At 44.3% G+C, this 26,402-nt stretch overlaps 1 protein-coding gene and 1 long non-coding RNA gene across 8 annotated transcripts in view; one reads left to right on the plus strand and one right to left on the minus strand.

Moving 5' to 3' along the window:
- The window catches only part of RALGPS1 (Ral GEF with PH domain and SH3 binding motif 1), a 254,050-nt gene that overhangs the window by 4,797 nt on the left and 222,851 nt on the right, over nucleotides 1–26,402 (minus strand). For 3 of the 7 annotated variants that reach the window (XM_072124774.1, XM_072124775.1, XM_072124776.1), the window contains 9 exons: nucleotides 24,057–24,183; nucleotides 22,484–22,635; nucleotides 16,088–16,139; nucleotides 13,876–13,956; nucleotides 11,067–11,123; nucleotides 10,390–10,495; nucleotides 8,903–8,995; nucleotides 2,318–2,423; nucleotides 987–1,099 (listed from right to left, as the gene is read on the minus strand). In XM_072124774.1, the coding sequence (XP_071980875.1) occupies nucleotides 987–1,099; nucleotides 2,318–2,423; nucleotides 8,903–8,995; nucleotides 10,390–10,495; nucleotides 11,067–11,123; nucleotides 13,876–13,956; nucleotides 16,088–16,139; nucleotides 22,484–22,635; nucleotides 24,057–24,183 (887 nt within the window). The remainder of the gene's footprint in view (nucleotides 1–986; nucleotides 1,100–2,317; nucleotides 2,424–8,902; nucleotides 8,996–10,389; nucleotides 10,496–11,066; nucleotides 11,124–13,875; nucleotides 13,957–16,087; nucleotides 16,140–22,483; nucleotides 22,636–24,056; nucleotides 24,184–26,402) is intronic. The other 4 variants (XM_072124777.1, XM_072124778.1, XM_072124779.1 and 1 more) reach the window with 4 other exon arrangements.
- Nucleotides 22,540–26,402, plus strand: part of LOC140077529 (uncharacterized) — a 72,825-nt gene continuing 68,962 nt past the window's right edge. The window contains exon 1 of the long non-coding RNA XR_011849793.1: nucleotides 22,540–22,850. This is a non-coding gene — a long non-coding RNA (uncharacterized lncRNA). The remainder of the gene's footprint in view (nucleotides 22,851–26,402) is intronic.

Below are 26,402 nucleotides of genomic sequence, written 5' to 3' on the forward strand. Positions count from 1 at the left end.
CTCAGAGCAGAGGGAATGTGATGCCGTTCAGTACAGAGAATTGAGAACAAAGCAGTGTGAGGACCACCCCCTTGTATATAGGCTAAACATCCCTTTGATAAGAGGAATAGTAACATCCCATTGTTTAGTATCAATTACAGAAGCAGAGCAAAATACAGAGTGATAATATAGACGTGTCAGGGGAAGTCAGAGTTCCTCTTTAATACTGTGTCTTGTGACTATCTCCTAACACTCGCCCCAATACATTTGGCCATTATTTGTAAAATATTCAGAAAAGCTTTCAGAGACAACAGACAGAGAAAACATTTCTGGCGCCTCTCATAAAAATAGAAACGCTGGGACAAAACCACCTAATTACATTTTGCATAGAAGATTACATGATGGGAAATCATGTGACCTCTGCTGGAAACGGGAGCCTTATCAAATAACCCTGCAACGCCACAACTACACCTCCCAGCATGCGGTGGACGGAGCGCACTAGAAGCTGTGGTTTCCAGTGTAACAGCAGCACAGAGTATTTCCAGTGAGACTGGGTATATAGCGCAGGGCTGAGCCTTCCATCAGTCTGAAAAATAACCTCACACTTAGCATATTCTGCAGGGGAACATCTTCAGCAGAGACCTATGAGCTCACTTTTTCCTACAGCTCAGTACAATTGTAGGTAGTCGCTTCCTTCATACCTGGGGCATGTGCCCACAGCTTAACATATGCAGGTTTGTCACTCCCACCCCCCCTCCCCCGGGTGGATGCCCACAATTACATCAGTAACAAGACCTTAGAAGGGCTACATGCTGTGCTGGCCATGGGGGCTCTAGACTGCTTTCATGGACCAGAGAACGGGGATGAGGCTAATACATATTTATAGTGATGCCGCATCTAATCACTGTGTGGCCCTGGCCGAGCTGACCTGTGACTTATACACTATAGATCCAATGTTAGTAACTTGTGACAACTAATAAATAGTGGGACAGAATAGATCATCTTACCAGCTGCTCCGTGTCACTCACCGGCGGCCTGTTGCTTTTACATGCGTCGTCCAGGTGTTTGTGCCATAAAATTGCATGGAAGCGGGAGCCGGTCTGGAACTTGTAAACATTTCCTGCAGAAGAAAAAGAAGCCGTCACCTTGTGGATTGGGTACGAGAAACAGGGTTTTCCTCTAATAAAACTGGTGCCTGCTGCTGGCTGGATTCAGATGGAAACGTTGACTTATTACTTCCAGTAGCATTAGCCTCATACTGTCAGAAGCAGGAGGTCTGCAAGTGACCAGTGCCCCCATGAGATCAGTGCTGTGCCCACCCCACCTATGCTTATTCTTGCCTCTAATGCTGCGTATGTCCCTTCTATAGGACGAGATCACAAGACCACGGGGACCCACAAATTCCCTTGTCTGCTGCTGGTGAATGGTGCAGTATTCATGCCCAGCCTGCATTCCCACTGGAGAGTGGCATCGGCCAAACATCCCTTCAGTGGATATTAGCTACACCCATACAAAATCCAGACACATTGAGGATGACCCAGATGGGCGCACTGAATTTGCAGAATGCGCAAAATAAAAATTGGAACAGGAGTCTTAGCCAACACTGAAAGGTTATGTTCAAACTTTTTTGTGAATGTTGAAGTTAACAAACAAAACCACCACTATTGGTCTGACACCAAGCCACAATGGACAGATCCCTCCAATACTGTGGGGACACAAAGATTTATGGTACGGTGTGGTGTATGGTATAGTATATGGGATACAAAGATAGTGTGGCCATTCTACATCAAAGGAAACCTCAATGCTACTGGATAATTGCTACACGATGATGTGTTGCCCTCTTTATGGCCTGAGTTTTTCCAGCAAGATGGCGCACCAGGTTTTGGGTGTCCTACGTGAACCGTTTCCTGGAAAGTGGATTGGTTGTCGTGGGCCAGTTGAATAGCCACCAAGGTCTCCTAATCTGACACCCGTAGACCTTTATCTTTAGGGTCATCTGAAGGCAATTGTCTGGTCCAGTGTCCTACGTGCTTGGTTACAATCCTTCATCCTGGTGGTAGATGTCCTTCAAATGTAAGGGACAGCCCTAAGATAATGCTTTTTTAAGACTGATGAGACTTTGTACATGGTCATGCAATGCCCCCTTGAGGCTAATCTAAGCAGTGATTTGAGTAGATGATTGCTTTTAATATTATGTGCACTCAACACCCCCAGCCCTACCTGTGCCACTTTCCTTTCCCTGCCTGATGCTTATCTGCAGATTATACAAGCCTCTTCTAGATACAGTGCTGATGTATGAGATATTTACTATGCACCTCAGGCTGAGAGGACAACTCACCTTTATCAGGGTTGTTGAGCTGGAAAATATTTGGATGTTCTGGGTCATCTGGTAAAACCACCATCCACCCCAATATAGAGACCTTCTTACTGGGCGTAGACTTGTACTGAAATAACAAACAAGGAGCAGTTACCCATCAAGTCACCTTTCTAAAAATACACATTCATGGAATGAAGATATGAGCTGTACACATACTAGGAGTCTCTTGTGTGAGGTCAGGGTCCAGGGACTTGTATCGGATTCTATGGAGCGAGATCTGGGCCTTGCGGCACAATGATGGTGAATCATCACCCCAGGGTTGCTCTATTTGCAGTGTCTGCTCTAGTGTTTACTTGTGTCATTAAAGAGAACCTGTCATGCAAATTAACCCACCCAAAATAGAGACTTCATTAACCCCTTCAGGATGCAGCCAGTTTGTATGTTAAGGCTCCGCCAATTCCAACTTTACCGAAATGATTTGGAGATGTGTTTTTTTGGGGGTCATTTACTAAGGGCCCGTTTCGCGTTTTCCCGACGTGTTACCTGAATAGTTCCGATTTGCACCTTTTTCCCCTGTATTGCCCCGGGATTTTGGCGGACACGCGATCGGATTGTGGAGCATCGGCACCGGCATGCACGTGACGGAAATCGGGGGCGTGGCCGAGCGAAAACACAACGGATTCGGAAAAACCGCCGCATTTAAAACAATAAGTGTCACTTGGGACGCACTTACCTTCACTTGGTCCGGCTCGGTGAAGTTGAGTGCGTTCCGATGCTTTTCAGCGCAGCAGCGCCACCTGGTGGACGGTGGAGGAACTACCGTGATGAATCCCGGCCGGACCCGAATCCACCGCAGAGAACGCACCGCTGGATCGCGAACGGACCGGGTAAGTAAATCTGCCCCATTGTACTTCATGTTAGTGGCAAATTTTAGTTGATATATATATATTTTTTTTTTTGAAATCCTAAAATTTGCCATTTTTTGAGAAATTTGTTATTTTCAAAATTAGAAATTAACTGCTTTGGAGACTGATAGTTTTACCACAAAAATTAGTTACTTGCTAACGTGTCCCATATCTTAACTTTATGTTTTCATCATCCTTTTATTCGTATATCACGGTAGACAACTTACAAATTGAGATTTAATTTTTTTTCCCCCAGAATTCTAAATTGAAACTTTTGGGATAATTTTTTCCCGAGAACTGAAAGAAAAGATTTGAATCTTTTCTCCAAGCCTGAGTTGCTTCAAGGTATTTAGAAATTGTCCTCTTGACAGCCAAACAGTTCCATTTCTTTTCCTGGGAATTTTTAGAAGGAAGGTAAAACTATTTCCGGATTCTTATTAAAAAATTTTAAACTACCATGGGTAGAAAAGCGCCATCGAGTTTTAGAATAATTCTATCTTCTAGAGTGCCCAGGAAGCGAGGTTTACATGATATGGCCTGAAGTTCCCCAAGGCTGCGCACTAGAAAAACACATTTTACGGTCAAATGTCTAATATCTATTTCTGTTATGGGTTCAAACAGAGGATTTGTTAGAGATTCTAACACTAAAGCCATGTCCCAGGGGGGTACAACACTCCTAATAGTGGGTGTAAGTCTCGTAATCCTCTGATGAATCTTTTAATCCACGGATGTACTGCTAAAGATAAATCAAAGAATATACTTAGAAACTAAATCTGCACCTTTAAAGTGTTACCTATAGTCAGGCCTCGTTGCAGGAATTCTAAAATTTGGGCTATATTTGGTTGATGTTGAAGATTGTTCCCACAGCAGGAACAGAACTTCTCCAGATGTTACGGTATATGGAATTTGTAACCAATTTCCTACTGGCTCTGATGGTATCTATGACTTCTTCTGATAACCCTCTCAGGATCGATGCCACTAAGGTGTTAGGCACCGGACGCCTGGGTGAAGAACTGCACCTTGGATGATTCGGATCTGGACAGTGAGGTAAATAAAACAGATCCTATAGTGCCAGCTTTCTGAGGGCCGAAAACCAACTCTTCTTTGGCCAGTATTGCGTGATTAGGATCATATTTGCTTGTCCTAGATGCAATTTTTGTATAACTCTTGCTATGATGGGGTGATTCTTTGGGTCTAGAGAAAAGAAATTTGATAGATCCAGCTGAGGCATCTCCTATTTCTAGACTTTTCCGATCCCTTTTAGGTATACTGCCATTAGTACAGAACATATTTGTACATCTAAGTTCTCCAATGTCTCCCAGATTGCCCGCAGTTCTCTGTAGTTCTGAGACTTTTCCTTCATTCTTATTGACCAGGTTCCCTGTATGTTTTTTCCACAAATGTACTGCCCCCCCCAACCTTGAAGACTGGCATCTGTCTGTACGGTTAAGGCTGGACAAGGATTCCATCCAGATGTAGATGGTTCTTGTCCCAGATGGATAGAATCCAATTTTGTAACACTCTTGTGTGGTTCTGACACCCTGTATTTAAAGCATATGGTGAAGTTTTTTGAGTTGGAATTTTCTCACTCCCCTTATGATTCTTTATACTTAGTTCTGCGGAAGGAGTCTAACATGACTCCTAGAAATGTTTTGGTCTTCTCTGGTTTTAAATCTGATTTCTGAATATTTACTATACATCCTGCTTGTTTTAAGGTATCTAGAGTTATCTGCTTGGAACGTTCCAGGTCCTGACTGAGCTATTAACAGATTGTCTAAATAAGGAACAACGAGATTCCAAAGGGGAGGGCTCTAAATTGATAGGTGACCTTTCCCCTTGGGTTTTTTACTGCAAACCTTAGAGATGTTTGACTCCCTCATGTATGGGGATATGGTAATATTCATCGCTGAGGCCGATTGTGCACATCACAAACTTTATCGTGATGTGCACAATGTGACTTTATAGACATTTTTAAGTGACAGAACACAATCTACCGTATATACTCGAGTATAAGCCGACCCGAGTATAAGCCGAGACCCCTAATTTTACCACCCAAAACTGGGAAAAACTACTGACTCGAGTATAAGCCGAGGGTGGGAAATACAGCCCATAGTAGTATACAGCAGCCCACAGTAGTATACAGAAGCCCACTGTAGTATACAGAATCCCACAGTACTATACAGAAGCCCCTAGTAGTATACAGCCTGCCCCCACGGCCCTTAAAAAAATAAACTTATATACTCACCCTCCGATGTCGGCGCGACTTACCAATGTCCCCGATGTCAGTGCGTCCCATCTTCTTTCTTCTCCGCGGCTCCTCTTCTCTCTTCCGGCATGGACGCGGCCATCTCTTCTTCTAGCAGGCGCATACTATGACGCGGCCGCTGCTGACGTCATAGTATGCGCGGCCACTAAGAAGACATGGCCGCGTCCATGACGGAAGATAGAAGAAAGAAGAAGAGCCGCGGAGAAGAAAGAAGACGGGACGCGCTGACATCGGGGACATCGGTAAGTCGCGCCGACATCGGGGAGCCGCGCTGACATCGGAGGGTGAGTATTTAAGTTTTTTTTTTTTAAGTGGGTAATTTTTTTTTTTGTTATAGACTCGTGTATAAGCCGAGAGGACGTTTTTCAGCACATTTTTTGTGCTGAAAAACTCGGCTTATACACGAGTATATACGGTACTTGTTTAGGGTTTTCAAGTTTATTATCATAAATTTTAAAATCCCTTTTCTTTTTCTATTTGGGGCACTGGAACAATCACGTCCATTTCCTCTAATTTCTGGATATTGGTCCATAAGTGGTCCCTTAATTTTTGCATTGGTTGGGAGGAGATCATAAATCTTTGGGGGGGTTTCTGTAAAAACTATTTTTTGGGACCCAATCTTATGATGTTTAAAACACAAGGATTATTATATTCTTCCAGGTGGGTACAAAAAACAGAAGTTTTCCCCCCACTTTTTTAGTCTAGTTTCTTTATTTTTGGGGTTAAAAAGGAACAACCTCCCTCTTCCCCCTTTTGGAAAACTCCATCTACTTTGGCCCCCTCTACCTCTAAAGGATTTTTTTTCTCTTTGCGGTTTTATTTTTGAGAAAACCTTTTCTTTGTAACCGATGCCCTCTCTAGGATGGAGTCTAATTCTGGTTCAACAGAAGGTCACCATAAAACTGGATACTACATAGTTTGTTTTTGGATTAAAAATTCCCATCACATAATCCTCTATGGATTGATGTCTGATATTCTCTGCTGAAGAATTGGCCAAAAAACCTGTGGCATGTTTCAATGTAGGGAGATTATTTAGGATTTCTTCTCTGGAAGTTTTCTCTTTTAAGTTGGTCTCCAGCTCCCCTAACCAGAAATACAGGGTAGAGGCAATGGACGTAGAGGCTATGTTTGATTTTAGATTTATGATGGAGGATTCCCATTCCCAGGAGTGCGTCAGATTTTCTGTTTATCGGGTCCTTTAATCGTGCCGCATCCTCAGCCATTTTACACTAGGGAGAAGATTCCATAATTCCTTATCCTCAATTAATAAATGGTTTCTGAATTCTTTAGGAAACGATAACCTCTTCTCGTGTTCCTTCCATTCCTGGAGAATAAGACCCTTTAGGGTTTCATTCATAGGGAAACATTTCTTTTTCTTACCCTTCAGATCTTCAAATAATTCCTCTTGCACAGATTTTGCCTCAATCACATCCCGTACAGCCTTTAGAAGCTTTTGCAGATTTTCGGAGGAGAAAAAATATCTAGTACTAGGCCCCAGAGAGATTACTAAACGCATCCTCTTCCTAAGAATCTTTAAAAGAGATGGAGTCCCCAGTGACCTCAGGTTCTGGATGAGAAGATACTTGAATGTGTTTTTTTTCCTGAGGAGTTCACTTCTACTAAAAAGAGATTGTTGAACCTCGTCTCTGATTATAGATCTTAAGTCATCAATTAGGGAAGCCTTTTCCGCTCTCATTACATTAGCGATACATTCCTCACATAACGGTCTCCTATATTTCTCAGGCAGTTTAGTATTACAAACATTACAGTGTCTAGATTTTTTTACAGATTCGCTGGGCTTGTCTGTATTAACCCTTTGGGACCGCTGGAAGGGGACACGCCAGACTTGCCTTCCCAAAACCAGGAGCCGATGAGGGAAGGTGAGAGCCGAAGCTCCTGTACCGTTGCGTTCCCCCATCCTCTTACTGCTCCTATCTCCTCTGTGGGACAGGAAGACACTGGTGAGGGGCTGCTAGGGAAGGCTATTTAATCTCCCGTTACTTCCTGTCCTGCAGAGAATAGGAGCAACCTCCAGGTGGGCTGTCATGGGGGGACGCAGTGGTACATTTACACATTTCTAAAAGATCAAAAGAGAAAACCCATCTTAAAATTTGTTATGCAATTTCTTTCTTCTGCAGTTTCTTTCTTCTACAGGTACAATAGAAGGATGAATAAGGCCCAAGCTGTCTTGGTCATTAGACAGCTTGGGCCTTATTCATCCTTCTATTGTACTTGTATCATACTAGGGGCCAGGTTCCACTGTATGGAGGAGGTGTTTGTTTGGTGAACCTTATCTGGTTGTGCCAAACATTTTGACTCGTGTATGTTTTTTAATTGTTTTTAAATTGTCCTTCATTCCTTGATGGAGTTTTTCTATTGTTGAAATAAAGATTTATCACTTTTTTACATAATTTTGTCTATTGGCACACCTCTTTTTCTCTTTGAATATTTTATATTATTACAAAAATCAGTTTGTAAACTTGTATGCAACTCACACTGATTGAGTCTTGAACTATGTACTATGCTATGTCTTCTTGTTTCTGATTGACAGGTCTGAGTGTTTTGATTTACTGCTGTGAGAATGGAGAGAGCTCTATTCCATCATTGGGCACCAGGATGACATTATCTAAGGTCCTGTTACATCTCCCACATGTATGTATCTGATCACATGTAATCACAGCAGCCTCCATGGAGTATGGGAAGAAGTAGTCCATGCTGTGATTAGATATATGCATGAGTTACAGTTTGTTTGTAAGCTTAATGACCAGTGATGATGTGAACCTACCTGGTCACATGACATGTGGAGAAGAGGCATATTGGGACATGGTTAGGAGTAGATTGGAGGGGGTCTGACGAGCAGGACAAGCTTATGTGGAAGTAAGGGAAACCATTTATGAGAAAACGAGTTGACAGGTTCTCTTTAATGTTTATGGTGTGTGGGGCTACATAAGCCCAAATTAGGACTCTATATTCTAAATTAGACTTCTGAATGAGGTCTCTTGATCACGTATGATGCATCTGGTGACTTACAGCCCTGTGTCCCTCAGCTTTCTAAGGACTTGGAACGCCGTACAGTCCTTCATGGTTCATACCTAGAAAATGTGACTTTATATATAAAGTATGTAATATGGGAGAACAGGCTGTGATTGGCATCCGGCACCAAGAGCAACAGCTCAGCGTGGAGGAGTATTATCCATATGTAGTATAACGGCTGCTTACCAGGGGTGTGACAGCAGATTGCCACTTATTTCTCACCTTGGTGCTAAATTTGACTCTTCTATTCAGATTGCACATCTCAATTATTTGTAGCACTTCCCTATCTGCTCATCCCTGTGCCACCTGTTTCATTTATACCATTCAGAGATTGGGGTATTTAGGGCTCACTCATTATTAAACAGCATTAGTTAACTAACTAAACATAGCAATAACACTCACATTTTTTCTTTCATTTCCCCTTAAAGATTTGGCCCCAAAGTAGAGAAGAGTTGATCCTGTAAGTGTCACCCAATACCGCGTCCACGAGGAAAGCTGACACACACAAAAAAGAAAGTTAAAGTGGAACACAACTTTGAAAAAAAGTTAAATCTAAGACGGCAGTATTTAGAAATAAGGCCAAAATATAAAACAAAGGTGGAAGCGCTCTCTCTCTATTGTACTTGTGCGGTCCCTGAGGTGGAAATTTGTCAGGTTATTACTGAATACAGTTACTGTACACATAATAGTCATGTACTGCAGGCACCACCTTGTGGCTAACTTGTAGTACTACAAGTCCAGTTATTAGTCTGTATGTGTGATGCCCTCTAGTGGAAATTTTCAAACAATGCATTCAAGTCTCTAAACAGCTTTTTACAAGGCAATATTGTTACTGTTACTTTCAGTAAATAATTGATATTATTTGTGTAATAAAAAGTTACAATTTTTCAATATACTTTCTGTATAAATTCCTCAAGGTTTTCGAGAACTCTGTCATTTTATAGAAGTCAAGCAGGTGCATGAGCTATTATCACATGGACAGATTTCTATCCATTGGAATCAAATAGAGAAGATTTCTATAGAAGGACAGCAAGCGGAGTTCTCGAAAACCATGAGGAATTGATACAGAAAGTATATTGAAAAATTGTATAACTTTTCCTTACTCAAGCCATATCAATTATTTGTTGAAAGTGGACAACCCCTTTAACCTGGTTTGTGTTAAGCACCAGGGACTATCCTAGGCGGACATTCACCTGATAAATAAGGTAGTTTCTCTGGCTGTATAGATTAAATTATGCAGAGATATAGCGGATGTGGTGAAGTATTATTATTATCATCATCACAGTACTCCTAGTACGTTAAGAAAAGTGTAGAAGTACCTTGTCTGGCTACATGCACACAGCAGTGCCGGGGGAGAGGAGGAGGGGGAGAGGAGGGGGAGAGCGCAGCTCACCCCCCTCTCCATAGAAATATATGGACATGTCCTATCTTTCTACGGGGCACCGTACCGCTCCCGTTGGGCGCCGTGAGTCCATTGCAACGCATGGGGGACGTATATCGGCCGTATATACGTCCCCCATATGTTCGTGTGAATATAGCCTTAGCCAGGAAAAATTTTTTTCTGGTTAGCCAATAAAGGTATAATTCCTTAAAGGGGTTTTCCCATGAAGGAAAGTTAGGCCCTCGTTTTCACGATCTGCGGGGGTCTCACCACTAGTCGCTGATCAGCAAGTTAGACCCTATTCCCTGAATAGGGTCTAACTTTCCTTCGTGGGAAAACCCCTTTAAGCACTTTTACACAAAAGTATCTACATCATAGAAGATTTTTCTCAGTGCTCCTATACAGTAACATACATGACAGCCTACCATTGAAGCAAAGTTTGGAATTTATCTGATGGAAGTAACTAGTGTGGTGTGAACTCCCACTAGTTTACATATAAGACTATTACCGTAGGCTTTTTCCCTTCTTTGAGTAAAGTTTTTCTTCTGAGCGGCCCCTCCATGGAAATAACTCCAGATGAACTTCCCAGAATGCAGCTGCACGCTCCCGACGGCCTGTACCGGGGGAAGAAAGACAAGTCTTATATCCCTTTACCATGATATATCCAATCACAATATGTAAGGAGAGGTGTAAATTTATGGACTAAAACACTTCATTGTCTGAAGGGCTAGACAGGTGAATATGTCCATATTAGTCTAAATTGTATGCAGTATTGTCACAGGGGCATGACAGGATCTTCTTAATCAGTTCTTAGGATATAAGACCAGTATGAGATTGGTGACACCCAGACCTCCAGCTGTTTGAGCACACAGTGCCATACATTGCATACTGGCAGAGCATGGTCTTACAGCTTAGCCCCATTCAATCCGCTTAACAGGACTACGCCCTAAACTGGTCACTGGAGCTCCACGACAAATGATTGACAGGAGTGACAGCCTGCACATATCTGATTTTGATAAAATGCAAAGATCTTGCAATGTAGATTTTATAGGAGCCTAGCCCCGTAGTATGACATGCAGTGGATGATGTGTATTATGGTACTGTACATGATGTCAAAATTGGTAAAGTAGGACTTTCCCTGAATACTAGAGACGACTGGTGATAAGGAGGGAGGCATATACTCACCGGCCCCTGGCCACGCCGGTCTGGATCCAGGCACTGGTACGTTCAGAGCGCGTAGAACTGGAAGAGAAAAAACAGAATACATGTGCACTGCGGAGGCTGCACCTGAACACTTTAGTACAGATAAGACACCATACAACATGATCATCAGTGACAGGAGGAGAGGGGTCACCAGCCTTCTGCCTGATTAGAGTGGGACAAATTACCAGCAATTACTGGTCCCTGTGTATCTAAGCATGAGATGCTCTGCTGTGAACACCAGTGGACCCCAGCAATTTATAATGGGGTTTATTGAGGTCTCATATATAAACCCACTAAAGCAGCAGGTGGGCACTCGGCAGAGCACAGTGGTGAAGAGTCCATGCTCAGGGCAAACTGGTTACCACCATGTCCCCTCCAAGTCACAGAAAGAGGCAGATTGTGAGAAAACCCAACATAACTCCTCATACACAGCTCACACTGAAGAGGAGTGATATTGTGGTAAGCCAATGTCACATCACAAACTGTGAGGAAAGAAGAATGCAGCCATACAGTATGTGCACCTTTATACCCCTGACTTTATCACTCACAGGCTGCGTCTTTGCTGAACTTACAGATTAAAGCCTACAAAACTGTCCTGTGTGCAGGTCAGATCCCATAGACTGAGCACTGGACTGAACTGCCTCAAAAATCCAAAACATAGGCCTCATGTAAACAGCAATTTCGTCACTGCTCTCCCTTGCCATCTACAGGGAGCTGTTTGGCCGCAATCATGGAAGAAATAGGACCTGCTCTATATTTTGTGGCGCAGCTGGCTGGCTCGGTCACAGTTTGGGGAGACACAGTGACCATGGGGTCTGTGAGCTACCAGCAACTTATGTGCCTATATCACAGCCCAATATACAGTTGTGTGTGCCCTAATGGCTCTTGCATGCGGCAGTGGCCAGTCCGTGATTCATGGACTGATCACAGTGCTGAGAACGGACCTAAACATCTTTGTCATGTGCCATCCTAGATGAGACGCACGACCTGAGCCACTTGTGTGGGTTGTAGAGTCAGTCTCTTGCTATCACCAGTGTGAAAGCACCACCAACATTCAAAAGCAGCCAGAAAGCAGTGGTACTGAGAAGTGGTCTGTGGTCCCTACCTGCAGAACCACTCCTTTTTTGAGTGTGTTTTGCTAATTGCCTGTAAAATTGTCAATCAGTGTGGCTTCCTAAGTCGACGGTTTGATTTCACAGAAGTTTGATTTACTTGTAGTTATATTGTGTTGTTTAAGTGTTACCTTTATTCTTTGAGCAATATTTATATATAGATACACATTGTGGTCTAGATAAGGGTCTATGGAAACACCTACGATCGGGAACGAGCCGCCGGCGGTTTGCATTAAATTAACGCAAAACACCGCCCGCTAGTTTCCGATTGCAGGCGTTTCCATAGAAACGCTGATGCGATCGGGCCGCGGCCCGCCTCGGTGTGACATCACCCTGAGATAAAAAGTACCTGCTCGCTGGTGCAGAGTTATTCAAGATACATTCCCCCATGTGATATCAATCTTGACACAGGGTAACTGCAGAGCATTTTATTCACATAATCTGCTGTGAAATACAGTATTTTTCAAAGTGAATTATAAAACTTCAATTTCCTGCAGCAAATATCTGCATATGTGCTATTGCCATATATGTGAGCTAAGTGCCGACCACAAGCAACATGTTTCAGGTCGGAAGATCTCTGATAAACGTTATATTTTGTAAAAAGATCAAACACTGGAAGACAAGACTTGTATGACAACATAGTCTGGCACAAAACGCACAGGACAAGGACTGACTGCCATATACATAAGGACAGACAGACGGGCTGGGATAGGGAACATCCGTTTCCACACAAGAATATAAGGACTATACAAGCCGGGTGGGGTCGTTGTAGGGCACAGGCTGTATAGCAACTCACCGGTTCACCACGGATGCATAAATAAAATAACAGGTGCCCCATTCTTATATTTTTCTTGCACAGCTCCTCTGATCCTTGTGACCACCTCATTTCAGTATAATAACTTCCAGATTCTCAGACTACTCTGAGCACTGTAATGAAGAGTAGTGACTGTGATCCCAGAATAATCTGGATACACACGGCCCCTGTGCCCTTTAATACAGGTTGCCACTATTTCTCACCAAAAGACACAGAAGTCTAGGGAGATCAGGGTAAGAAAAGTACTAGCCAAACCTATCTGTAGAAGTGCTGTTTCAGGGGTTTTGTCCTTCACCAGTACAGAGCAGGGAGTTTGCCCCCTCAGCTTACATGTTTGACTTGTAAGTGAGCCACTAACATCACGAAGGTCGTCTTCAAACAAGTATATGTTGTCTATATTTCCTGGACTGTACACTGTGTAGGGACCCTGCAGGACTACAGTACATAACACTAGTCCTACAGGAGACTAGAAACACTCATGAGAAGCCAACCTAAGGGTAGATTCATACACAGAATACAATGTGTGCAAAGCCCCTGAATAAAACAATATATAAATAATAGCAAGGTGATTAGCAGATATAGAGAATATAGTGTTACTACAGAAGTTCAGATTCTGATAGATTTGTACTGCAATCAAGCATGCAATGTGATAGAGAGGTCCAGAGGATTACACATCCCAGAGGCAGCCATTCTGTCAGCTGAAGCAATGTTTATGAGGAGAGGTGTAATGTCACACACAGGATTGAAGATGCCCTGTGCCGCTGCCCGTCTTTGGTGAAACAATGGTTCAGGCAACATGAATGGCTGCACCTGTTGTATGAAGTCTTTACTGATTGAAGAGGATAGACCCACCACCTATATGTACCTGTACACACAGCTTCGACTCCTGGGAGAGTTCCGTACCGGGACCCTCCAGTTGGGACCCAGCGTTGCATACATACGACCCCTGTTTGCAAATTTAAACATGAGTTCGAGTACCGTGCATGGTGCAAGAAAAAGCATACCTAAGTAACATGCAGCTATATGTATATACAGTACTACACTGCTGACCCCGAGGCACACCCAATATGATGGGAGGGATACAATGCCATGGTTCAGGTACACAGACCAGTCTATGGCCAAGCCCTACCCCAGATGGAGGGCAACTCCATCTGCCTTGCTGCATAGTTTCTTGCCTCATTGCTGATTTAAGCCATTTTATATTTTTGGGTTAGTGATCCCTTAAAGGAAATCTACCACCAAAATGCTGCATAATAAACCAGGGACACTTTATCATAGATCCACGCGCCGTGAATGTTCTAATATTCTTCTATTTGTTATTAATGTCTTCTTTCTTTCTAAAAACCTTTAAAATTATGCTAATGAGTCATAAAGGCTACCCTAGCCCATGTGTGATCTGGCTTTACAGGCTGTTACATGTGTCACCCTCTGTCATGCTTCATCTGCACTGGTGCAGTCACACTTCCTACAGGGGGGAAAGTGAGACATTGTAACAGCCTGTCAAGCCAGATTACTAGGGGGCTAGGGTAGTCCTTATGGCTTATTAGCATAATTTTATCAGAAGATTACCACAGTCACGGTGCCTGGATCTATGAAGAAGTGCCCCTGGTTTATCATCTTGGATTTTGATGGCAGATTTCCCTTAAGGAGCTGGATAGTTTTACAGCCGGACTTGGTTGGCAGTGAAGTGTGCGTCTTGGTTTAGGGGTTATTATATAGTTATTTATTAATAAATTACCCTAAAGGGATCCCAAGGGATCAGCGCTTCCTAGGGACAAATACACAGATGTGTGTCCCTATATTATATACTGGCACACTGTAACGGCAGGAAATGCTCAGGATCTACTTCTTCGATCCTGGCTTATAATGTACCTGGATGTCTCAGAGCGATGGGATACATGCTGTGTGTTAACCAGATCAGGATGGGATAGAGGGAGAGAAGCTGAACTGTGTTAAGGGTTTATATGATCTGGAGCAAAATTTCTGAGTATATAGACAAAGAAAAAAGGACTCCTTGGAGAATGAGTGAAGGTCCATCATTACTCCACCAGCATATAGTGATTGACAGGAGGACTCCTGATTTCCCCACCCACACACAGTGATTGACAGTGCGTACTGGCCATTCAAAAACTCTCACAGTGAGAAATCAGGACTCCCTGTCAATCGGTGTGTGGGCGTAGAGGACTACCTCGCCCACATACAGTGACTGACAGCGAGTCCTAATTTCTCCACCCATACACTGATTGACAGTGAGAGACCAGATTACCCCACCCATACACAGTGATTGACAGTGAGAGACCAGATTACCCCACCCATACACAGTGATTGACAGTGAGAGACCAGATTCACTGTCAGTCACTGTGTGTCGGCAGGGTAATCCGGTCTCTCACTGTCAATCACTGTGTGTGGGTGGAGTAATCTGGTCTCTCACTGTCAATCACTGTGTATGGGTGGGGTAATCTGGTTTTACTGTCAATCACTGTGTGTGGGCGTGGTAATTAGAACTCGCTGTCAATCACTTGTGTGGGCTGGGTTATCAGGACTCACTGTCAATCACTGTGTATGGGCGGGGTTATCAGGTCAGTCACTGTGAGTGGGCGGGGTTATGTCTCTTCTAAGAGTCCCGTCAGAATTTACTCTGATTGTTACTCAGAAATCCTGCCACAATCCTATAAAGCTACATTTGCAGATCTCAGCTGCTCTCCCTCATTGATTAGTTTTATGGGCATTTCCATCTGCCACAGCTGTGGATGTCTAAATCCCACATGTTACCCACAGAGACAAAAAAAAGTCATGGAGATGAGATACAAGGATAAGTGCACAATAAACACTGAACACAACAAAACACAGAGAACAATCTGGGGGGTGACAGCGACCTCATGCAGCGTGATCCGGCCTCTTCTCTTCTAGACTGGTTCCCCAGTATTCATGACCAAATATTTTTATCTCTGAGTTTTGGGGACCTTTGTGTGAAAGTGTTTCCTCAGTCACAGCATGCTCCTCATCTATCGTATGCTCAGGACGTCATTGCCACCTCATCACATTACCATAAGGTGTTTCTAGTAGATGAGACTCACCTGTCTAGGACAGAAGACGCCTCCTCACTGAACTCTGAGCTCTCACTGCTCCCTGCAAGACAAACACAGGAAGAATATCACTACATGTCCATTCCTCATCATATACAATCCTGTATCCTGTACACAGAGAACACAGGACCAGAACTTATTACTGATCCAGTCCTAACATGACCATTATACAATACACTTCTACTTCACTACTCCCGATTGTAATACACAGCTGTATGACACAGATAATGCAGCAGATCACGTGGGATTGTATCCAGCAGACAATGTAGATGATTACAACGCAGTCTGACCACTGGTCCCATCATTCACATGTTACATCTGGAACTACTCCCATCATCAGGAGTTTCATATACACGCAGAGTATGATATACACTATTTCATAAGGCCTCATTCACATGACAGTATTCTGACCAGTATGTTCCTTCAGTATTTAGAAGTCAAAACTAGAAGAAAATCACAGCGACAAAATATAATATGAAAGCTCATTGATTCAGTTTTTTTGTTACAATATTTATGTGAACACATCTTAAGAGCAGCATGTGACCCATAAAACAGCCCCTCACTCCAGTGATCCCCGTCTTCAGGAAATAACCTCTGATATCTTTACTGCAGTAGGAAAAAAAGTTGTCACATATTGTCTCCTTTACCTGGGGAGGTCAGGACCAGAGCCACCAGTTGTGTAATGTAACATGCGCAGTGCAGCATCTGTCCAATGAGGGCGCTGTTCATTTTCATATCACAGATAAGTACTTGGCTCTCATATGTGGTCATCCCCTGGTATTCACACTCTGTCAGTATACGCAGGCAGCTGCACCCATGTGGTAGTGGCACCCTACCTACTGTCTTACACCAGCCAGAAACATGGATACAATCTGTATTTTAGCTCATATTGGGTGTTTTAATCATACATATAACTGCAGCCCGTGTCAGGTATTGTCCCTGCATTGCTGTGTGATCGTATCTTTGTGTATCTTGTAAAGTAGCAGCAGGACTGTGACATGGCATTTATATTCCAAGATTGTAGCTTCTCCAAGTGCATTGGGAAAGGGCCCTAACACTGCTGTGCTCTTAGCTCTCTGCAGTTGCAGTATACAAACACAAGTCTGCTACAGTTTCTAGGCAGAGGGGCAGCGGAGCAGTTTAATGCAGTGTAGTAGTGTGAGGACAGACTATGATGGCTGATAATTAGAAGAAAAGGTAGAGGTCACCCAACTCCAGACAGCCATGATCTAAGTGTTCTTGGAGAGGGCCATAAATTAGCAGGAAGGTGCAAACAGGGGAGAAAATATTCGATATGGTGCAAAGAGCTGCAGCTGGGAGAGGGAGATCACACAACTATGAGGCAAAGTTCAGGTCTATAACATAAAAAAGATGAATCCACATGCAAGTTATTATTAGGCAAAATGACAATTGTGAATAGAGAACATGTAAGAAGTGTAACACACAATCCACCTTCATCCTGCCGGACTGGTGCAGGTTACACAGCTGTAGAAAACCGGAATGCACATCTACCATTTGGTATCAACATGTGATGGTATCATATATTATCATCACACCCTTAGGTAACATTGTAAACGCCACTGGGGGGCAGCATCCTCCCCCTTTCTTAAAAACAATAGTAGTGGCTATTCTCCATCTGTCCATGATGAATCTCCTCATCATATAGTGCATTGATGGCGAACCTTTTAGAGACCAAGTGCCCAAACTGCAAACCAAAGTCTACGCTATCATTGCAGAGTGCCAACCCGGCTATTGAGCCTATAATTACCGACAATCCCCCTCTATAAGGGACATATAATAAAGTAGTATCATGACCATTACAACATGATAAATACCACCATACTGATAATAAACAGACCAATATCACCAATAATATCACTAAGCAGGAGCAAATACAGTGAGGGACACTACCCCCATCTAGTGAGGAGCACTACCCCCATCTAGTGAGGAGCACTACCCCCATCTAGTGAGGAGCACTACCCCCATCCAGTGAGGAGCACTACCCCCATCCAGTGAGGAGCACTACCCCCATCCAGTGAGGAGCACTACCCCCATCCAGTGAGGAACACTACCCCCATCCAGTGAGGAGCACTACCCCCATCCAGTGAGGAACACTACCCCCATCCAGTGAGGAACACTACCCCCATCCAGTGAGGAACACTACCCCCATCCAGTGAGGATCACTACCCCCATCCAGTGAGGAGCACTACCCCCATCCAGTGAGGAGCACTACCCCCATCCAGTGAGGGAAACTACCCCCATCCAGTGAGGGACACTACCCCCATCCACTGAGGAGAACTACCCCCATCCACTGAGGAGAACTACCCCCATCCACTGAGGAGCACTACCCCCATCCACTGAGGAGCACTACCCCCATCCAGTGAGGATCACTACCTCCATCCCGTGAGGAGCACTACCCCCATCCCGTGAGGAGCAGTACCCCCATCCAGTGAGGAGCAGTACCCCCATCCAGTGAGGAGCACTACCCCCATCCAGTGAGGAGCACTACCCCCATCCAGTGAGGAGCACTACCCCCATCCAGTGAGGAGCACTACCCCCATCCAGTGAGGAGCACTACCCCCATCCAGTGAGGAGCACTACCCCCATCCAGTGAGGAGCACTACCCCCATCCAGTGAGGAGCACTACCCCCATCCAGTGAGGAGCACTACCCCCATCCAGTGAGGAGCACTACCCCCATCCAGTGAGGAACACTACCCCCATCCAGTGAGGAGCACTACCCCCATCCAGTGAGGGACACTACCCCCATCCAGTGAGGGACACTACCCCCATCCAGTGAGGAGCACTACCCCCATCCAGTGAGGAGCACTACCCCCATCCAGTGAGGAGCACTACCCCCATCCAGTGAGGAGCACTACCCCCATCCAGTGACCAAATATCAGGGGCAATATGAAGGATTGTTGAATTCAATTTGGAGGGGGGCACCTGTGCCATGCTGTCAGTGAGGGCAGTGTAGTGCACCCTGGCATCACTGGCAGCATGGCACAGCAACAAGGGATCCAGCCAGGGGCAGTAGATTTGTGACCATGGGAAGCTGTCATACAGGGCAGTTTGGGACACTAAACAATAAGGACCTGTAGTTGTTTAGTGTCCCAAAGCTGCCTGCTGCCTGTGTAACACACACAGAACAGCTGCTGCTTCCATGTACTCACCGGGCGTTGTGTAAGCTCCGGATGTTCTGCCCTCATTCTCACGGAGTTCCCGGCTGCAGGGGAGGAGGGGGAGGGAGTTGAGGGGCGGGCACTGACTTGCTCTGTGTCTAAGGGTGAAGACACACATGGCGTTTTTGGGCCGTTTTTACTAAGTGCGTTTTCAGATCGTTAAAAACGCATGCGTTAAAAAACACATCCGGTTTTTAAAAACGCATGCGTTTTTTGAAAACTCATGCGTTTTTGTCCGTTTTCCCAAAATTGCGCAATGAAAAACTGACAAAAACGCATGCGGTTTTTAACGATCTGAAAACGCACTTAGTAAAAACGGCCCAGAAACGGCCCAAAAACGCCATGTGTGTCTTCACCCTAAGGCAGCACTTGTGAGCACAGAGCAGGTCAGATGCAGACTACAGTATGAGAGATCACTGAAGCTCTCGGCAAGCGGCAGATTTTCCTGCATTGCCTGAGCTGCAGTGATTAACAGGGAAATGGAACAGGAAGATGGTACGCGTGCCCACAGAGAGGGCTGTGCGTGCCCTCTCTGGCACGCGTGCCATAGGTTCGCCACCACTGATATAGTGGATTACTAACATATCTATTGGTTGCAGTGTAAGTTGTGGTCTCCTTTTATCTGATATTGATCATATATTGTATGGATCACCAAAATCTATGTCATGGAAAAAAACCCTTAATGGAAATTTACCATCAGAACCAAGCATGATAAACCAGGGACACTTACTCCAGACACCACGACTGTGGTTTCTTCTTATAGCTTTTATCTATGGCCTCCTTCCTTTTAAAATCAACGTTTTTTTAATTATGCTAATGAGCATGAAGGGCTCTGGGGGAAGCCCCTTCTTGCTGCAGATTCACAGGCTGTTACAGTGCACTTCCCCAACCCCCCCCCCCCCCTCCTATGTGCTGAAATGTAATTTTCTGCAGTGGGATTACATCAGGCAGATGTGGAAGAGGAGTGGGAGGGGGAGACAGTGTAGCAGCCTGTGAAGCTGCAGCACAGAGGGGATCAGTTAACACCCCCAGGAGCTCTTCAGGCTCATTAGCATTAATTGCAAAATTGATTTGGGAAGGAATGAGGTCATGGATAACAAAAATAAGACAATTACCACAGTTTTGGTGCCCGGATCTATGAGTGTCTCATGATGGATTTTAAAAGTAGGTTTCCTTTAATACTATAAGTGACCTCCAGTGTCAGAATAATAGCTGTAATAGACCTAATATAACTGATGGAAATAGACATGTAAGCTCAGCCCGTGTGTGTGTGTGCATGTTTACAGAAAGTCAGGAGTGATATTGCTCAGCCATTTATCTTATGTATTACTCTACTGATGACACCAGAGAGCAAGAACCAGATGGGGGTTAAGTGAAGTGAGAAAAGCTTAGGGGACCCCTAGGGCATATTTTATGAGAATTTATTTAAAGTAACCACCACAGGCACTAGTGAACCTGCACATGTGCACTATGCCCCCCCCCAATGTCTTCTGCTTGGGTCAGAGGGGTGGGGAGGGGCAGAGGACGCAGCGGGTGTGGTTGAAGTTCTCCGGGCTCTGGGAATGTCTCCTAGAGCCCTTGACAAATATCAAAAAAATATAAAGAACAAGCAGGCTGTTATATGTAACAAAGGAGTGGCTGCTGTGGTACATTACTACTTTCAATATAGGGCAGTGGTGGCGAGCCTATGGCACGGGTGCCGGAGTTGGCACTCAGAGCCCTTTCTGTGGGCACCCAGACCTTCACCCCAGCACAGTGTTTGCCAGAGAGGACTCGAGGCTTCCTCCTGTGGTATAAGGCAGCAAGGACGTGCCATTTTAAAATGACACATCCTTGGCTGCCAGGACTACAGGAGGAGCAAGGTGGATTATCGTTGGAGCTCCTGCTCTGGGTCCCCTGATCCTTCTTTTCAAGGGACCCTGGAAGGAAGATACAATCCAAATTTCTCCATCTTCCTTCTATTGTATTTATGTCCACAGGATAGAAATACAATTGAAAGCTGTGATACAGCAGGGATCAATAAGTTACTGCTTAAATAGTTTCATGTCACAAAGTGCCAACATGACTGAGTTTTGCTTGTAGTTTGGGCACTCTGGCTCTAAAAGGTTCGCCATCACTGGTATAGGGTATTGTCCCTATGTTTGTGTATGCTTTCATTAGCAGCAGGGCTGTGAAATTTGGATTTATATTCCAGGACTGTAACTTCTCCAAGTGTACTGCTGTGCTCTGTGCTCTCTGCAGCCAGTGTTGGGTATTGTCCCTGGAGAGATGTGTAACCATACCTTAGTGTGTGGGATAATGGCATTAAGAATAGGAAATAGGGATTTATATTCCAGGATTGTAGTTTCTCTAAGTGGACTGGAGGAATGTCCTCACACTGCTGTAAGATCTGTGACAGCTGTAGTATCACACCAGAAACCCGCTTCAGATTTTACAATGGGGCTGTGTAGCAAAAGGCTGGTTCAGAAAATGTTTGATATATGTCTTCAGTGAAGAATAAAATGAATAAACCACTGATATTCACCTGCGCACAGCAGCCTCCGAACGCTACTGTAGACTCTGTGCTGGCATAATGGTAGCGCACCAGAGACAGTGAGTATTTTTATACTCCAGCATACATGTATCATAAATATTCTGAATCTTGGACAACCCTTTTAAGAGCAAAGCAGTGTGAGAACATGCCTCCAGAGATGGACCGAGGTGTGACCTGCTCCATTGAAACAGATGAGAACTGCAACAACGATGAAAGCCTTTGGTTACTGCCTTTAGGTAGCAGATCTGTACCATGCAGGGGTGTATGCCAACACGATTTATTTTACACATCTGAAAAGACTTGCCTAAACTCTTCGCCAGATAGATAACACAAGAGCCTTTTGTCTCATCACACCCCGTACATTCAGGGGGGTAACTTGAGGGGGTGCAGAGGTTGCGGTCACACCCGGGCCCAAGAGGGTTTAGGGGCCCTTATGGTGTCACTTTCCCATATGAGAAGACTATTACTATAGACGATACATTATAGTCGGGGGCCTTCAGCTTCTAGTTATGCCACCCCGTACATTCCTATACTATGATATATATATAGCAGATATAGCAGGGACGACCGGTCAGATATCAAATATGATAAAAAATCAACAACAAAAGAGATGACAAGCTGTAGGATGTAACAGGAATGAGAAGCCAGGAGGCAGAAGAATAGGGGTCACTTACCTATGGATATGCCATTGGTAAACACTGCCGTCTGAGTATTGTTCTTCGCGGGGCTCTGGGACTCTAGGACGCTGTCGTCCAGCAGGTGGCGCTGTTTCTCTGATGGAAATGTGGCACTCTTACTTTCAACAACACTGAACTGACACATCACGCTGGATACATGAGGAGAGAGAGAAGCGGGAGAGAAATTCCATTCATTTCACACATGTTCATGAATGAGGTGGCAAATGAGCAAAAAGTCAATGTATAACTCAAAGCTGCGGTCATCAAATCTAAAGGGGGACCCAACCACATACTACACATTGTGGCCCCTGACTGCTAGGACACAGCCTGGAGGATGCCCACAAGAAGATATACTTTATACAGGGTAAAGGCTCTGAAACACGTTATTTGTGCACCTAGCAACTTATAGGATACATTTACCCATCCAGGAGTAAAAATAAATTAGTTTTAAATAAAGAAGTTTTCTGAAATTAAAATATTGCTAAGCTATACTTAGGATATGCCATTACTGTGAGATCAGTGGAAGTCCCACGCCTTACACACCAATGTCATCCAATCAACAGTAGATATTGCAGCTCAACTCCATTTACTTGACCCTAGTGGAAGGAACTGCACTAGATCATGTGAACGATTGAAGAGGCAGGGGTCCTCTCCTAAGATTTTAAGTCTTTACCTACTTAAATGCAATTTTACATGTAATGGTCCCCTTATATCTGCAGTAATTTGAGTAATTTGGGGTCTATACAGGATGTGGGTTGTATAATCTATTTGGTTAGCTTGTGGTGACAAACATTAGCAAGGACCATGGCAAAAAAAAAAACTGTATAGAGGAGCACCCCAGGCTCGCCAGGATCATCAGCACATATGTAGAGGCTTAGAGGGGTGTTCCCGTTTTAGCAAATTAATGTTATTTGTATTATGAAAAATTACACAATACACTTTCTGTATCAATTCCTCATAATTTTCTAGACCTCTGCTTGCTGTCCTTCTATAGAAAGCTTCATTGTTTACTTCCAGGGGACAGGAATCTGACCATGGTCACACAGGTGCACGGCTCGTTAGTATCACAGAGAGTAATCAGAGCTGTGTGATATAACAAGCCGTGCACCTGTGTGACCATCGTCAGATTTCTAGCCACTGGAAATATACAATGAAGCTTTCTATAGCAGGACAGCAAGCAGAGATCTAGAAACATGTGAGGAGTTGATACAGAAAGTATATTGGAAAATTGGATAACGTTTCAAAAAATAACAACATTAATTTGCTGAAATGGGAACGTGTCTTTAAGATGCAGAAGAAATCGTCCAAGTAAATATCTGACATTAATGGGACATAATAATAGTCCTGGCTGCACTGCTGGCCATCCAGGGGATATATTATATATCACACGCAGTGTAGATGATGCTTTGTATACAGGGTTGGCTTTCAGTCTGATATGATCTTCAGCACAGAAGGGTCGGGACTCTGTTTCCTCTGGGTCTATTATTCTATTATAAATTCTGGAAAATATGAAGCAAGGAAATATAATAATAATCAGACGTGACAGTCTGTGACGGAGCAGAGGACCCACTTGTTTCCTAAGCTGCGGCTCTTCCTATGTCTGGAGACGGGTGGAGTCGGGAGATGAGTGGCCACTGATGCATCCGGGCAGGTCGGTCGTCTGTTGTACCTCATTGTAGCCGTCATCTCGGAGGGACCTGACGACAGAGATGATACTGAAACACTGACATATGCTGCCACGTAATACTCCACCTACACAATGGGGCATATTTACTTACCCGGTCCTGTCGCGATCCAGCGGCACTTTCTCGGCGATTCACTGAGGTAGTGCGCCCAATGTCCACCAGGTGTCGCTGCTACGCTGAAGTCCATCGGAGTTCAACATCCTATGCTGGGTGGAGGTAAGCGCGTGTCAAGCGACACATTTTTTTTTCTTCAAAATACCGCGTTTTTTCCGAATCCGTTGGGTTTTCCGACGGCCACGCACCCCGATTTCAGTCGCATGCATGCTGGCGCCGATGCGGGACAATCCCATCGTATGCGCCAAAAACCTGGGGCAATTCGGCACAAACCGGTAATTTTTGGGAAACCCAACAAAAAAGAGCGATTCGGGCCCTTAGTAAATGACCCCCAATGTGCCTACAGGAATCATGGTCAGCAGGTAATATGTTATTTGGCCTGCAGGGGTCACTGTTGCTGCACACGCTGAAGCCCAAGGACAAAAAATTGGATCCTAGGAGAAGTTCCATGAACTCTATGATACTGTAATCAGTATTATATTATCTTCTTGCCCTAAAAGAGATTGTTAAATCAAAATCCACAAAAAAAAATCTACCATATACACCTGACCGAGTTATCAGCAGCATTTTATAGATTGTACACAGCAAGTACCGTGTGGCCATAGACCATGATAAGTACGTCCACATTAACCTCACAAATCACCTGACCAGTTCAGGACACGGATAGCGGCTGATGTGAAGCGCTGGGATGAATGGACGGAGAAGGCGCACAGGCAGCGAGTGGCTGGTCGGCTCCATGTGCCAAATGCTCTTACATTTTACAACAGGCCGCGAGTAACACAAATACAAAGAGTATTTATCTCCCTACATTCATGGGTATCCAAACATTTCAGTATACTGTATAGAAAGACTTCTACAAAACAGCATTTTCTAGCCTGGGCCCAGGCATATTTATAAGAATAGATTGAGCACCTTGTTTTTTGTGTTTCTGCATTCTGACCTGGCTGACAACTTTCATTGCATTATATCCTTCACAGTAAGCATATTGTGATATGAGTATATGGTGATCATATTTGTGGTGTAAATGAGAAGATAAGAGGTGGGAAGTATACAGTGTACAGACGTGTCCCGTATAGATTATATATAGGTGTAGGTGGGAATTTTGACATCTTATATGTGAATACACAGCAGACAAACCTATAATTGGATACAACTGGTCATCTTCAATTTGATTTTATGATAGGATGTTAGTTTTTATCAATTAGCGATGTAAAAAATATGGTTGTCCATCGTGAAATGATTGGCAGTGCTTGATTATATATTAGATAGGATACTAAGATAAGATAAGATAATCCTTTATTGGTCCCACAGTGGGGAAATTCACAGAGTTACAGCAGCAGAGAGGGTACAGAGAGTGAAGTACAAACTATGACAACAATAATATTAGGGATAAATGAACAAAAAGAAAAGGGGAATAAAAAGACAAAAAAAGAGACGAGCAATGATCGGCAGTTTGATATTTAGTCTGTGGATGGGACTTGCAGGGACTGGTTAGGTGGGGGGCGCAGGTTACTTCTGTTTGGGCCTTGTTTGTTGAACAGCCTGATAGCAGCGGGGAGGAATGACTTACGATAACGCTCCCTCTCACATTTGGGGTGTGTATAATGTGCTCAGTTACTCCTGCTCTATAACATGCTGCCTGCAGATAGGACACTATGTACAATCTGTTCAGCTACTCATGCTCTATAACGTGCTACCTGCAGATAGTAAATGAGCCCCAGTGTCCCAGGGGTCCGCATTTTCGTCGGGTTTCCCGACGATTTCCGTGTTGCGCCGCATTTAACAGGGGTTTTTGGTGCATTGGCACCGGCTTCCACGCAACACAAATCGGGGGGCGGGCCGTCTGACAATCCGACGGATTAGGACAACACACAGGATTTAACATTGAAAATTGTGTTGCAAGACATGCACTCACATACACCAAGAAGAAGAAGGTGAACTCCAGCGGACCTCAGCGGGGAAGCGACACATGCAGGATCTCGAGCGCACGATGCTGGTGTATCACGCCGGACTGTCCAGATCGGGGATCGCGACAGGACCGGGTAAGTAAATGTGCCCCACTATGTACAATCTGCTCAGCTACTCATGCTCTATAATGTGCTACCTGCAGATAGGAC

This window comes from Engystomops pustulosus, chromosome 9 (genome assembly GCF_040894005.1).
Source record: "Engystomops pustulosus chromosome 9, aEngPut4.maternal, whole genome shotgun sequence".
Classification (NCBI taxonomy): Eukaryota; Metazoa; Chordata; class Amphibia; order Anura; family Leptodactylidae; genus Engystomops; species Engystomops pustulosus.